The sequence below is a fragment of the Mercenaria mercenaria genome, chromosome 9, assembly GCF_021730395.1.
Source record: "Mercenaria mercenaria strain notata chromosome 9, MADL_Memer_1, whole genome shotgun sequence".
Taxonomy (NCBI): domain Eukaryota; kingdom Metazoa; phylum Mollusca; class Bivalvia; order Venerida; family Veneridae; genus Mercenaria; species Mercenaria mercenaria.
In genome coordinates this window covers 81,653,159-81,669,180 of record NC_069369.1, presented here as the reverse complement: position 1 = coordinate 81,669,180, position 16,022 = coordinate 81,653,159, and the positions used below count along the sequence as shown (strand labels likewise).

Sequence of the window (16,022 nt, the reverse complement as noted above, 5' to 3'; positions counted from 1 at the left end):
CAAATTCCATCTATAAGCCCTATGACCCTTTGAAGTTTGAAGGTTCTAGGTCAAACGGTTCTGCAGTTATTGATCGGAAAGAAGTGTGACAAGACGGACAGATAGACAGGGCAAAAACAATATTTCCCCCCCCCCCCCCCCCATTGTAGTAAATGCTGTATGTGCACTAACTACAGTGCTTCTAGAGGACGGATCTTGAAAGTACATAGACGAAATAAAACATGTAGCAAGGTTCTCCTTAATCACTTTGAAATGGAATGCAGAATCTTTACCTAATGCCAGGCAAAACAAGTCATTTTTTCTAGGAGTCATGGTAAGTACATGTAAACATCTAGAGCATTCAATATTTCGCTGATATATCACTATATATCTCCGTGTACAATGCATGCCCAGATGTACGCAGTGCATGTGGTATCATAAATTTGGAACAGGTTATATAAACAAAAAAAACAAAAAAAAAACAAAAAAACTATAATTCAACAACTTTTTATTTGTCATGAATATTCACACATGACAAACTTTTGTGTCTTACAATAATGACATAGCTCCTTAAACAGGAAACCTGTTGTATCACACACAAAACATGAGTACATTATCTTATATACAGGTATTTAACATAATATTAACAAATAACAAAGTATGTTGAAATATATATCATGTATGGTACAAATGGCATCTTGATAAAAAGAGATAACAAATATGTCAACACACAAATATTTTAACTGACTGTTACTGTAAACAAACATAGCACATCTGAGAATCATAATCTATAAATTTAGCTTGTTCACAGTATTTTAGCTTGATGCAATAGAAAGTAACAGAAAGTCAGAAAATGTTCAGTAACATTTTATTCTAGGAAAAATCTCATAATAATATGCAAAGTTCATGTATCTTGTCAGATGATTTGAACTATGCATTTAAAAATAGTATTTTTTAATTACCACCTATGCAATGCTAATTCCTTTCACAGAAAGTATCATTATTAGCCTTTTCCTAGAAATTAACAAACAGTTGATGAAATTTTGTTCCCTCTGTTACCCTAATCAAGCTAAAATACTCAAAATGACAATCGGATCGAGATATGTGCCAAACCAAGTGTAAATTTGGCAAACTGGCCAAAATAATAAGCCTGTTAAATAGTCCTCTTCTGATATCCCCCCCCCCCCTCCCTAAAAAAAAATCTGCAAACTCTTTCAAAAAACAAAAAAAGTGTAAGAGCTCATGAGGTAAATATAAAGACAGTAATTTTAATCAAAACAAGTCAGTTAAAGCTGACACCCATTCAGAATGATCGCCCCACCCATAAGATTATGCAGTAAAAAAAATGAAGTGATCACCAAAAAAAATACTCCACTTTGCTATGCTTGATAACTGCAAATGATTACTGATCTATAACCTTGGTACATACTACTAAATATTTAACAGTTTACTGTCCTTTAATAACTAGGGAACATGTTATAGGATGTTAATCTTCACTGCTCTGAAACCCTTAGGTCAAAACATCCCAACTGCATCCTAAATTTGTGCAAATTTAAATCTGTTAATTGGGTAATTTTTGCAACCATTTCATTTTTTGCTAATATTGACCAAAACAGGTGCACACCAATTCAAAATTTGTGAATATTAGATGTATTACCTCCCAAAGTATACCGTAAATAATTCTGAATCACAAATTCTCAACAATGCAAATAGCTCTATGGTCAATCAAGTTGTGAAATAACTGTTACAAAAAATACCAAGTCTACAGTTACTGAGCCAAATTTGACACATCAAATATTTTATCTAAACATGCCCTGAAGTAGTAACTTTCAACATCCTAAGTGGATAGTATTTCCTATTATGTAACATTCAGTAAAACACATGCTAACCTGCATTTATAACTTTTCTACAAACTTGTCACATTTATATGATGTACAGTGCATTATCATGACAGTTTAAATGTATAGACTGTGCCATTGTGTGTACACTGAAAACCAGACTGGCATTAGTAAAGTAATCATCTCAACATCTTTAATGCCCTCCAACACAAAAAACTTTTCCTTCAGGTATAAAATACATATTTTTCAGTATATTCCTGTCTGTGCATAATAAAATTAGGGAAGTTTCACAAGTCAAACTTGTATAGTCAAATTTGTAAGAGAGTGGTGTTTTTTTGTCGCCCCAATGCAAAACTATCTTATCTGTTTAAATCTATGAATCAATAGAATAATTTCATGCCAAGACAACAATTGAAATGTTTATTTTGCTCAACAAAGTCACATTTTTACAGCAATATTTTCAACACACCCTGAAATACTTTTAAGGAGAAGATTAGATGACTTCCCTGTAAGATATGAAAGTACACACGTTGTTTATTTCCCTGTTTATTTCTCGTCTTTCCTTGTTATAATCATGTACCGGCAAATATGTAAAGAGGTAGGAAACTGAATACAATCCTTAACTGTGTTGTTCTAGGAAGTGGAGTACAATCCTTTAATATAACAATTATAAGTGTTTTTCTAGACAATCACGCTAATATCTACATAGAATATAAAACTCTGATTTGAATTACAACAATATAGACATTATGTACATGAGGACAGGTAGATGTGTAACAGGCAGCTCTGACTGACCCACCTTTCTGAAAAAATATGAATCGGCAACAAGCTAAGCTTGAAACAAAAAAAAAAACATGCATTAAAGCTGTATCACCTAAAGCTTTCAAAATGTACCTTGTTTAAATAATATATTTAAGATACATACATGTATGTACAATGTAAAAAATAATCAACAATAACAACTAAATTTATCTCCGCATTCTTACTGCTTGAACATCTTTTAGAAAGGTGTTTGAAACAGACGAACAATTAATATATATATTATATATAAATTTTCATAATAGCAATGTATAAAAGTAATTTCTAATTTGCAAGCAAGCTTGAAAAAAATTCTCCACAATAAACACACACAAAAAATAAGCATGACAACACATGAAAAAAGTCTTAGTGATACATACACAGGAAAAATATTAAAATATTGGGATTATAATGCACTTTCAATAATAAAGGAACCCGATTACATTTGTATATGGAAAAAACTACAAAAAATGGTCTAATTTTATGAAATATACACGAACCACTGATGGTTTGAAAAAGTAGAATCTTTTTTTCTTGTACAAACCTGGGATGCATGAAGCAAAATAAAATTCAATAATAAAAAAAAGAGCCGCGCCATAAGAAAACCAACATAGTGCATTTGCGACCAGCATGGATCCAGACCAGCCTGCGCAGATGCGCAGGCTGGTCAGGATCCATGCTGTTCGCTAACGGTTTCTCTAATTGCAATAGACTTTGAAAGCGAACAGCATGGATCCTGACCAGACTGCGCAGATAGGCCTGGATCCATGCTGGTTTTCTCGTGGTGCGGCTCAAATGTTGATTAATGATTAAGCAGGTGCTATTTCTGTAATAGATAATTATGCAATTAAAATGATTATTACAGGTAATACTTATTTTTTTATTGAGCAAACCACGTCTTTAAACAAGAGCTGACTACTTGCTTAGAACAGCATTTCACCTAAAAATCTATTTATAGAAACAGTTCATGTCAGAGAACTCTTGGCACACTTTGTATTCATTGTCAAAAAAAAGGCAATATAGTGGTATACCATGCTTTGATCAAGCAATTTTCTGACGCTAATGTGTAATCTAGACACGTCTGCCACACCTTTCATCAAGGGAAATTAAATTTGATACTAAAAATAGCCTTTCAATCACTATCAGTAAATGTCCCTAGAAGGCTATAAACATTTACCTCTTAACTATTAAATCATACCTACTGTAAACAGAGTGACTGATTTGCCAGCAAATGTAAGTATTTACCTACAATAAATGTAAAAAACAATGCTTTCAAAAATAATAATATGATTCACATCAATGTTCTTTTTCACTGCTTCCAGAAACAACAGTAGTAGGTAAAACAAGGAATGTTGTAACTTCTACAAATATAATGGTATATAATAAATTAAGTAATTTTCTAATAAACTCAAGGTCGCATCTCAGTGGTTAAATGGAAAACTGCCAGAATTCACAGAAACATGCACCATATCTTACGACAGTCTTCCATTTAGCCCTCGACTTTTAACAATTCCTAGCATCTGTTTTACAGAAATGTTTCAGAATGTGGTCAGACACATTAACTGTTTTACAGCTTTTCTAACATCTACAACAAAGGGGGCGGGGGAGGTTTACCATCAAGTGCAGCTTTCAAGCCGAGGTGGGGGTGCAGGGAATGGTTATAAAATAAAATTTATGTTACTTTCATTGCAAAATAATCATAAAATGCTTTTATTAAAGGTTGGGAAAATAGGAAATCTAAATCCATTTTTCTGGTGAATAAGAAAAACGGCACAAAAAAAAAACAACTACATCACAGAGGTCTAATGGAAAGCACACTTGTTCAACAGGTGTCCTGCTAGCTTGTTTTTAACAATAGCCTACTCCTGCAATACAATTACAAAAGAGTACATTTTCTCCTAAGACAATTTATGTAATTGTGAGAAAGATCTCACATTTTTTTAACATGAGAAATTTCAAGATGGCTGCAGTATTCTCTTCCTACCATGTTCATTCGGAGCTGTTAAAAATGACCTTGAATAACTCAGAAATAACATAGACTGGTTTATTTTTTCTCCCCTCTTATCTGTTTTGGATACAATGACCTTCACATTTGAGCTAAGTTAGTAAACAAGCCCTATATACGCAATTCATATCGATTTGCTCCACAATACAGACACATATTCTCTCTGTTCATTCACCTTTATACAGCACCAGTACTAGATAGCATGTATTACTTGTTGATTTCCTAATCAACTTTAAATTGTCCTTAAAATTTCTATTGATATACTGGTAAGGAACCATTTTCCGGACAGGACCAGTTTCCGGACACATGCAATATCCGCTTTATTTCGTTGTTATTCATGTTATTGTTTTATCTAGAACATTTAGATGTTTGTTCTTCATGTCTACAACAAACCATTATTTTATAAGGCTGTATAATGTTTGGGTTTTTGATGATAACTCACCTGCGTTTACGAAACAACTTTCTGTCTTAACGGGGCATGAAGATAGCATTGCGCATGCGCGGTAGTTCACACATGCTGAGATATCAAGTGTGGAAGAAATAATCAAACTATATAATGATTGTCTGCTGATAACTTGTTCTACTTTTAATTTCACGCTAAATGTTACGTAAAATGCAGGGCTGTCGATTTTTGCACTAATTTTATTCTATTTCTATTGGAATTATCAAGGATTCGTGTTAGACGAAATTCGAGTTTTTTATAGTCAACCTCGGTTTGCTTTCGTAGCTGCTATTGAACGTCGGGTTATGTTTCAAGTGCAATTTTGAAGAGATGAATGATTAAAAAATGTGTAGAAATAGTTTAATTACTTATTTTGATATCAAATTAACAACAAAACACCGTCAAAATATTTGTCCGGAAATTGGTTTACCTGACGGGAAAAATACCTCATTTTAGTGACCCCATTTGAGGCCCCACGGAACCCATATTTTACGTCACAACGCGATGCTGATTACAACATCGGATGCAGAAGGGGCTGAAGTTTGTGCAGTATGGACTTCATTTATGTCAAATATTTTTTTAAGAATTAATGGAGCCGAAATATGAAAATGTGTCCGGAAAATGGTTCCCAACCAGTAAACTTTTTCCTAAAATTAATCTTGGTTTAAACTTTTACAAAGTTCAGTAAAACTTGGGCAATAATTCAAGTAAAGCTTTATTGCACTTTTTCTTTCTACATACACATGTTCTACATGGATATGCATTCTCTATTCAGTATGGTCAGAAAATACTTATATTTTTTTATAAATTAAACTTTGAAGAAAAATAGACAAACATAGCATGCCACACTCTTCTCAAGAACGGACCTTTTATCAACTTAAACTTGAACCAAAACATGGTCAAAACAAATTTCACCTTGTCTTTCTTTTTTCCCTTTTCTTTCTTTTTTCCCTTATCAGCAGTAGCACTGAACTACCTAAAATTGTGGAAACCATACAAGTGTTGTTTGTCTCGCTTTATTGATTCTCTTAAAGCTACGCAGAAATAATGCGTACATGAAAATTGCCTTATGACGATCACGTTGGTGATGTAGTATCGATCCTGCGTGACACATCAGTAATTTTTATCCTACTGGAGAAAGCATGAACTCTGAGATGAGAAATTCTATTCAATAATAACCCACAATGCAACAGCTTGGAGCCCGGCTGTTTCGCTCGTAATTATTTCACTGGAAATAAAGTTGCTTTCATAATTCCACTGAATTCATGTCTCTTTTTTTTTGACTTCAATTCATGTAATCGTTCAGCTACCTAAAATATGAAGTTACCTTATTACTATTCATATTTTTTTTAATTTATAGCATTTTCATGGTGCAACGATATGCTTTATAGTTTTTTCTTAAAACCTGACAACACTAATTTCTCATTTTAACTAAAATGACTAATTCGTAACAATGGTGACCTTTTTCACAAATTATATATTTTTCAAATTCATAATCAACTTATAATTATTCATAAAATATCTACATATCTTAAAATCTTGAATTCTCCAATCTACCAGTCACCGCCTCGAGCATAAAACTTAATTAAGCAAAAACTTCTGTCAAAACATGAATTGCAGTTGACAGGTCACTGTCTTTCCTATCATTTTCGCATCACTTGTTTTAATAATTGAATTACAGGCATCATTACACATGTGATCATTTATATCTCGTTATCTTGAAAGCTTTATGACTGTGACAATAATTTTTATTCAGGTTTTACACCCTCCATGATTGTTTAGTATTTGTATCATTTACAACATATACCACTAACAACAGACTTGAAATACCGTATAATAAAGTAAAAACTTGAATTTCTATTGAGACTAGATAGTAGATAACCTAGGACTGACATTATAAACTTTTCCATTGAAATTTACGATGCTCAAAAACAAGCTGTATTTTCGTTTGGCCTACTGAGGACACTAAAGTTTGATCATTTCCATAATTTACCTAAGTTAAAATGAAACTTCTTTCACAATTCAGTAACTTTCAAGGCAAATAAGATCTTCTGAAATATGCCTTTTACATCAATAAACTTGAAGGAATTTAATGAAAACACCTTATCCAATAAGGTAGGTATTTTACTTGTCACGACTTTGATTAAGTTGGAAATTGGACAAGTATCAAGATATATACAAAATACACAAATATGTAAGTCCAGTCACGTAAGTATAAATTTTGTAAACAACTTGATGAGTCAGATATATTATGCTCATTTAGTATACAAACTGACAAATATTTCTGTCATATAATGAGGCCTAGACAATAAAATTAAAGTCTTGACATTAAAACTGCAAAACGAGAACGAACAAGGCTATACACAACTGCAATAAACGCAAAAGTACTGAAGTAAGACTGTAAGTTCGGCCAAAAAAGGTGTAATCTGTTAAACTAAATGAGTAAATTGGTACAAAATTGTTAATATCACTATAATACTAACAGACTATTAGTGGTATACAGATAAGATCAAAATCTGCATGTAACATGTTCAGTCAATTTTAGATGAAAAAACATCACAAAATGATCACAAATGTTCAAAGACCTAACACTGTTGTAAAAACCAGCTTATACAATAAATATGCACAGGTAAAACTGACATACTCTTATACCATTCCACAAAGTGGACCTTCTTTTAGACCAGTCTTCTTTCAACGCTTGACAATGCAGTTCTTAACATGTATTTTAAAGAGAAGCCTTTTACAATTCTGACTCTTTAATGTGGTCTTCAATCATGACTTCTGGCATATTTGCTCCAGTCTAATGTGTAGGTCCTTTTACTTTTAACATCTTCAAGTGTCATTTTTCTCAGATCTATCTACTTGCTTGGCCAGCAGTCTGAAGCCAAAGTACGGTGAGTCCATTATGCTTAAAATCACCACCATACCGTCTTATTTGTTCACTTTACATTTTTTGATACTTCCGTATCGGCCAGCTATTTCATGATATGGCACTATGTTCTTGCTTGTTTTTTTCTCCTACTGTAACCATGGTTACAGCTGACACTAAGTACTGTAATGCTTTGTTTTCTTGCAATATCTGCAGCTTTAAAATGAGAAAAAGCACTTTACATGTTACTGATGTATGGCATCATGTCACTATAGATGTTATTGATGTATGGCATCATGTCACTATAGATGTTATTGATGTATGACATCATGTCACTTTATCTTGTCTGCAGCAAACCAATTTTCACAACACAGAATTTTATTACTATATCTGCTGAACTTCTACTTGACAAGTTCAATGACCTTTGGTTGCTGTGGATACTGGCTGGTTTGTTGAAACACAACCATTTGATTTTAAGGTGTCCAAGGACATTTGCTGCCTTGAAGCAGGCAAGTGATTTCAATGGCAACTCAATAGTAGGGTGATGAAGTATCGACATGGCGCCAGCAACTATATTCGGACCAAGAACCAGCTTTCGTCTTTGATGTCAGCGTTGTTGTTGGCAACAATTCTGTGGTGTGCTCTTCTGCAGAACTGAAGTCTGTAGGAACTATTTCATAGTTTGCCCCTGAATTATTGTCCCAATACTGACCAGATGGAGTCTCGAAGCAGACGGCAAACTGCACCTTATTCTTTGTATCACAATGTGAATCTATTTCAAATTCAAATGAGAAAGTGTCAAAGTTATGCACCAAGTTACCACCGAATGGCTGAACAAACTTCGCCTCAATGTTTTGACTAGATTTCCAGGAATCAAATGTGCATCTCACAAAAATGTGTTTATCAAAACAAATATTTTTTACTTTTATTGTTCCGAGCACAGTATAGTCTCGTAAAATGACATTTTCAAGAGAAACACAGTTTTTCTCAATAGCATCACGGAATGCCATATAGTCGGAGGCAGGTTGTGTAAATTTTAGTTTATATGGAGGTAATCCCGAAACAACTGCCTTCTCATCTTTCGTTATGCTTTTCATTACATCTTCTGTTAACCTTGGGGGATGGTCCGAAGGTTCCGTCATTATTCGAACTGTTGCTAATGCAAAGCCTTTGTGATCTGCAAAAGAAACTTTTTTACTGACTCGTGGTGAACAGGGGCTTGTAGGAGTTACCCGCCCGGAGTCACTTGAAGCTTCTGACATATCACAGTCGCTTGCCGTTTCATCTTTCTTAATTATAATCGGCTTGATTGCTTTTCTGCGACTCACGAAATTTCCATTTGGATCACAACCATTAAATTGGCATTCATTATTTTGTTCATTGTTTGCCTGCGCCCAGTGTCGCGCAGCTTCAGGATCAAAAGCTAAGCTTAGAAGCTCAAGATTACTTGCAGGTGGGCTGGAAGATAGTAGATACGTTGCGAAATCCATAGGCATTTTAGCCATTCGAGGGACTGTCTCAAGGTCTAACATCTGTGTAGCTGAAAATATATAACGTTGATCTGTGATATAACAAAACAAATTCACAAGTAGTCGTAAAATCAGAAAAATTTGTGAGGGATCTATCTTTTTCTTTACAGACTATATGTCCGTATTAGCAAAAACAAATATATATGAATGTGGTATTAATGCTATAAGCATTTAAATCTGGTATTTTCTTAAGCTGACTATATACCACATATATTCTAGCATGCACACAAATTAAATTGTGAACTTCTAGTCGTGGCAATATATCTAATTTTACATTATCTAATTGTCAAATTATTTATGTTAATACTTCTTTTTGTTATTGAATATGGCTTTTATGTCAAATCTGGATTGATACAGAGATTACAAGGTGAATGATCTTGAGATAGAACTGACAGAAATCTGTACTCCTGTAGCCGCTATGTGAGGAGGTTGTAAAGTACTTCCTGAGCCCTTGTTATAGTGCTGGTGTTGCTATGTGTGGATGTTGTAAAGTACTTGCTGAGCCCTAGTTATAGTGCTGGTGTGGTTATGTGTGGAAGTTGTAAAGTACTTGCTGAGCCCTAGTTATAGTGCTGGTGTGGCTATGTGTGGAAGTTGTGAAGTACTTGCTGAGCCCTAGTTATAGTGCTGGTGTGGTTATGTGTGGAAGTTGCTGAGCCCTAGTTATAGTGCTGGTGTGGCTATGTGTGGAAGTTGTGAAGTACTTGCTGAGCCCTAGTTATAGTGCTGGTGTGGTTATGTGTGGAAGTTGTAAAAGTACTTGCTGAGCCCTAGTTATAGTGCTGGTGTGGTTATGTGTGGAAGTTGTAAAGTACTTGCTGAGCCCTAGTTATACTGCTGGTGTGGTTGTATGTGGAAGTTGTGAAGTACTTGCTGAGCCCTAGTTATAGTGCCGGTGTGGTTATGTGAGGAGGTTGTAAAGTACTTGCTGAGCCCTACTTATAGTGCCGGTGTGGTTATGTGTGGCGGTTGTAAAGTACTTGCTGAATCCTAGTTATAGTGCCGGTGTGGTTATGTGAGAAGGTTGTAAAGTACTTGCTGAGCCCTAGTTATAGTGCCGGTGTGGTTGTATGTGGAAGTTGTGAAGTACTTGCTGAGCCCTAGTTATAGTGCCGGTGTGGTTATGTGTGGAAGTTGTAAAGTACTTGCTGAGCCCTAGTTATAGTGCCGGTGCGGTTATGTATGGAAGTTGTAAAGTACTTGCTGAGCCCTTGTTATAGTGCTGGTGTGGTTGTGTGGAAGTTGTAAAGTACTTGTTGAGCCCTAGTTATAGTGCTGGTGTGGTTATGTGTGGAAGCTGTAAAGTACTTGCTGAGCCCTAGTTATAGTACTGGTGTGGTTATGTGTGGAAGTTGTAAAGTACTTGCTGAGCCTAGTTATAGTGCTGGTGTAGTAATCAGAAACACAGCCACACTTGACAATCATTACACTTTACATAACTGAAATATTGTTGAAAAACTGTGTTCAGATAATATCAAACAAATTAAACATGGCGTTTTTGGCCAGAAATGAAAATAAATAAGATAAGTCAAAGATGAACAGATGTTTAGTTTCAAACAAATCCTTTGTTTTGCAGTTACAGTTTTTAATAAAAGAATGCCTTATCGATTTGTCCGAAAGCTTAATAAATGATCATTTACACTTAAATGCTTAATACAAGGCATGTATGAGGTATTCTTAAAATTTGACTTTCATATCCTGGTTGCCCAAACAAGATGGCTATTTAAGCATAATATTATGTCTAAATTTAATAAACATACAGGTAGATCTACTTTAACAAAGGTTTGATATCAACATACGAGCTATTGTATTATATTTGACATAAAGATTTACATTAAATTTTATAAATATACATTTAGCCAAAATTCATTAGAAATGCAAGTTTGTAAATATATTATTACCTATCTTTGTTAGACACTGGATAGACTGGAAATCAATGAATTTGGAAGCCACACACTACCTTAAAACTTGCCTTTTAATTCAGATTGTTGAAATATCTCAATATCTGTTAAATGTAAATGTAAAACTAGAAAATATACTGAAATACAAAAAAAAGTAGTCCTCCTATTGAATACTCTCATAATAAAAGCGAGTACATGTAATTACAAAATTTCATAAAAAAATAATACTAAAAATAAAAAAATGTCCTAAAATGTTGCTTTTAAAATAAGCCTGACCACCTTTTAATAAGTAAACCTTGCATAATCAATAGTGTCACTACTGGTTAGTGGTTACCAGTCAATATACCATATTATCATTATGTACATGAACTGCTTGCATGTGTTTCACTCTCAGAAAGCAAATTGTCTCACTGTAACCAATCCTTAAAAGTCAATAAGAGAAGAAAGAACACAATCATGATCCCATTTTCAGTTCTTAGTCCATCTGAATCTACTTCCAGCAGAACTTTGTATTGTAATGAATCAAGCACATCCTATAACAACACTCAACAGTATGTCCTTTCAGGCTACCCATTTTTTTTTAAACTGAACAGCCATGTTTATTTTGTATTTAAGCATTAAGAATTTCACAGCTTGATAAATGTATGTTGGTAAGTTTTGTCAAGATCTGATTAATCCTTTAATCCAAGTTTCAATTTGACAATGTATTTGGATTGTTTATCATTTTATGGTAAAGTGCATCCTCCAAGTTCACAACCAAACACCATGGCTTTCATGCCGTGTTAGAGTGACTAACATGCAAATAACACATGATGGCTTCATGAACCAGTCTATTTACTCAAATACTTGTAGCACCTACAGTGTACCGGTCATGTTCTAAAAATGTATGCTAAACAGTCTTTTTTTAAAAAAGAAGGTTATTCCTCCTATCAAATACTATAAGGTGAAAGTGTGTGCATGTAAACAATGCATGATGGTTGACTAAACCAATCTGTTATTATTCCACAACATAAGTATGTCACTTGATTCCAGTGTTGAAAATAAGTCCTGGGGACTGCATAAGGAAAGTGTGAGACCCCAATGTGCTGTAACAGGATGAATTTTTGAGATTTCCTGAAGAAAATTAGTATCTATTTTGACAAAATGTTTCAAGACAAAAAATTTTAGTATGTGTCATTTTCCCAAACTAAAGAAAAAAGTCTATAATTAAAGTATAAACATTTATTATAACACAGAGAAAAGAGCATACTGGTAGTGTGCTCTACTATATTAAACCTCAGACCTTGATCATTTAAATTGCTAGCAACTTCACTTTACTTACTCCCCCCTCAACAGCCCACAGTGCAAATTAAATAGAAACAAGAGCTGTCACTAATGGTGACAAATGTCCCCGCAGCGCCTTGAATTGAACCCCAATGTCAATAGGGGTCATGTACTCAATACGTACTATTAGCATGTGAAGTTTGAAGGTCCTGGGTGCAGTGGTTCGCGAGTAAAGTGCCTTCATGCAAACAGTTAACGTTGTGACGAACGAACGAACTAACGAATGGACAATTGAAAACTAATATGCCTCCCTTCGGGGGCATAAAAATCTTGTTTCAAACATAGGCAAGAGAAAGTGGTTTATTTACAAATTTTGTACTTAAAAGTTATAATCTATAGATTTGCAGATTTATCTATCTAGTATAAGTTTACATTATGACTGTATAAGGCTGAGACTGTATTCATGAGAACTGTTGAAATTACATCTGTGCTCAAAATCCCAGCTTGAAATGAATTAATTTACTTATGGTATGCATCTAAATAAAGGACTTAGGTCAACTGTGTATTTCAGTCATTTCTGTCGACTGGTTTTTCTGAAAAATCAAAGTTAACAAAAAAAAGCTGAAACTCACAAACGATCTGTATTTATCATTTTATACATATAAATATACCAATTAATTTCAAGTTACTCTCTTGAAGACAGGAGCTTCAATCAATATTGAACGAATATACCTGTGAAGAAGAAGTTGCAATTTTGAGGACACAATCATGTAAATTGTAATTTCAGCAGTTTTCCTACATAAAATCTGTAAATTTTTAGAATATCTGTAAATTTTCAGATAATCTGTATATTTCATACCATTTTCTCAGACCGAGTACGGACATGAAAAAATATGCTCAGATTGATAAACATGTTTTCATCCCAGAGCACTTTTTAGCCAGTGCTTTATAGCAACTGGCTATAGCTCTATTCTAAATAAACTACAAAGTTTCAGCCTCGCGGCATTTGAGTTTTCTTTCTGTTTCTATGTGGCCAGACTTGTAAAAAAATAGTTTTTATAATCTTGGTATTGTGTGAGCGTGTGCGCAACTGAGGACTACTGTTTGAAACAACAACAAAAAAGCAGCGCCTGATTCTAGAATAATAATTATGAACTTTATATTCACATGTGAAATATTCTGAATCGCTCCACTCTAGGGTTAGGGGAAGGCTTAGGGTTGAAATTGGCCCCTTAGTTTTACATAGAGTTGCATAGGGAAAACCTTTAAAAATCTTCTTGTCTTGAACCACAATGCACAGATATTTGGCATGTAACATTGTCTAGTGTAGCCTTACTCATTTGGCTTATCGGGATGACTTATTTTATGATCTGATATTTTATATCTATCATGGCGACAGTCAAAGTTATCACACTGTCCCAAAACGTCCTAATATTTGGACTATGTCTAGTGGACCTCTACCAACATTGTTCAAATCATGATTGGTCTATGCACAATGAAATGTTGATTCTTCAGACCCCTGTAATATCACTCAATAAGCACTGGCTTCGGTCCTTTCAGGACTCCGATTTTAAAGTTTCATTCATCACAAAATATCTTGCTGCCTGTGGTTTCAAATGACTGAATTCAAAGCTACAACTCAACTAACTCAGTCTTAACAAAGAAACCGCAGTTATTGGATGGTAATCAGTACATTACATGTACACACGTGTATAAATTTTCTTCCTGTCAGCCCTTCCTAGTCCTACATAATTTCAACCTCACCTGTATAGTTGGAACAAATTTTATTAAAATTACATAAAAATAATGTACATATCAATTATACAAACGTAACTGTTAATATTATTTAAAGTACGTCCATCTGTGCCTTGATACAGTAGGCCTACCTGTCACAATCATCTCCCACTCCCAGTAATGTTGAATTTATTATGATAATTACAGTTATTTCATTTCCAAATAGAAGACTTACCTTATACTGGTTCCCTCGAAAACAATAATGGAATCCCTGCACTTATTTTATTTATCCAGACTCGTTTAGTCTATTCACAACAGTACCCCGGCTCTGACAGAACTGTTCTTCATGTTTTGCTCGGTTTCAAATGAAACTGCACATTCAAGGACTAACAGCTGACATGTGATCATGTAATGGTAGGTCAAGTTCAACACAGAAGCCAATCAAAATGCGCTTATTTTTAATCAACCAATGAAGTCTGGTCCAATAACCAGTGTTCACTAACTGGGACAAAATACATGAGTGCATGATAGTTAAAAATAGATTTTAAATTGTAAACACCAATTAAAAGGGCACTGATTTTACTTGTGTTACCTAAATGTGCCCATACTATCGAGGAGTAAAAAAAATACATAATTTCATGTATGTTTTAACCGCACTTACATATTTAGCATTAACTGGTCTAGGTACATTAATATACGCACACGTGAGCAGGTTGACCTTGATATGACCACGGCACGTTCAGTTGGTCAGTAGTGCAATACTGGCCAGGTCAAACAAATGGTCATACATATAGCACGACTTTACTTCCATTTAAAATCATGTTAGTGTTTTTTTTTTTTTTTGTTTTTTTTTTAAAAAGTTAAATGGTTTGAAATTGACCTATCTGTGCCTCTTCACTAAGATCCATAATAGGTTTCTTATAGAATCCTGCATTTCAAATATAACTCAGGGCTAGTTTTTCAGTGAATTATCGAAATATTAGTTATTACAGTGAAATATATTTCAAATTTTCATAGTGAAAAAAATATCAAATACATATTTCACTGGTAAGAAACTATACAAGAGGCCCAAATGGTCCAAAGTCGCTCACCTGAAGAAAACCTTAACAGTCTGACTTTGTTTCTAATTACTAATTAAGGTTTGGTGTGAAAATCCTTTAAGCTGTTAATTGAAACAAAAGTTATTTTAAAACAAGAGGGCCATGAAGGCCCTGTATCGCTTACCTGACCTACTGACCTACAGATCACCAAGATCAACATTCTGACCAAGTTTTATTAACATATGGTCATAGATGTAGCCTCTAAAGTGTTAACTAGCTTTTCCTTTGATTTGACCTGGTGACCTAGTTTTTGATCCCACATGACCCAGATTCAAACTCGACCTAAAGATCATCAAGATTAACATCCTGATTAAGTTTCATAAAGATATAATCATAAATGTGGCCTCTAGAGTGTTAACAAGCTTTTCCTTTGATCTGACCTAGTGACCTAGTTTTTGACCCCACCTGACCCAGATTTGAACTTGACCTATAGATCATCAAGATTAACATTCTGACAAAGTTTCATTAAGGTATGGTCATAAAGTGGCCACTACAGTGTTAACAAGCTTTTCCTTTGATTTGACCTAGTTACCTAGTTTTTGACCCTACCTGACCCAGATCTGA

At 34.2% G+C, this 16,022-nt stretch overlaps 1 protein-coding gene across 2 annotated transcripts; it reads right to left on the bottom strand.

Annotated features, from left to right (window-relative positions):
• Positions 1-470: 470 nt before the first annotated feature.
• LOC123547593 (protein phosphatase 1 regulatory subunit 3B-like) lies at positions 471-14,753 on the bottom strand. Of its 2 annotated transcripts, XR_006685676.2 has the most exons (3): positions 14,594-14,753; positions 7,707-9,471; positions 471-6,372 (listed from the first exon to the last, which is right to left on the bottom strand). XR_006685676.2 is itself a non-coding variant. In XM_045334820.2 (2 exons), the coding sequence occupies exon 2, from the start codon at positions 9,461-9,463 to the stop codon at positions 8,462-8,464; it is 1,002 nt and encodes a 333-aa protein (XP_045190755.1). In that variant the 5' UTR covers positions 9,464-9,471; positions 14,594-14,753; the 3' UTR covers positions 471-8,461. The 2 variants fall into 2 exon arrangements, 1 of the variants encoding a protein (XP_045190755.1); XM_045334820.2 differs by having other exon boundaries at positions 471-9,471.
• Between the last annotated feature and the right edge of the window lie 1,269 nt (positions 14,754-16,022).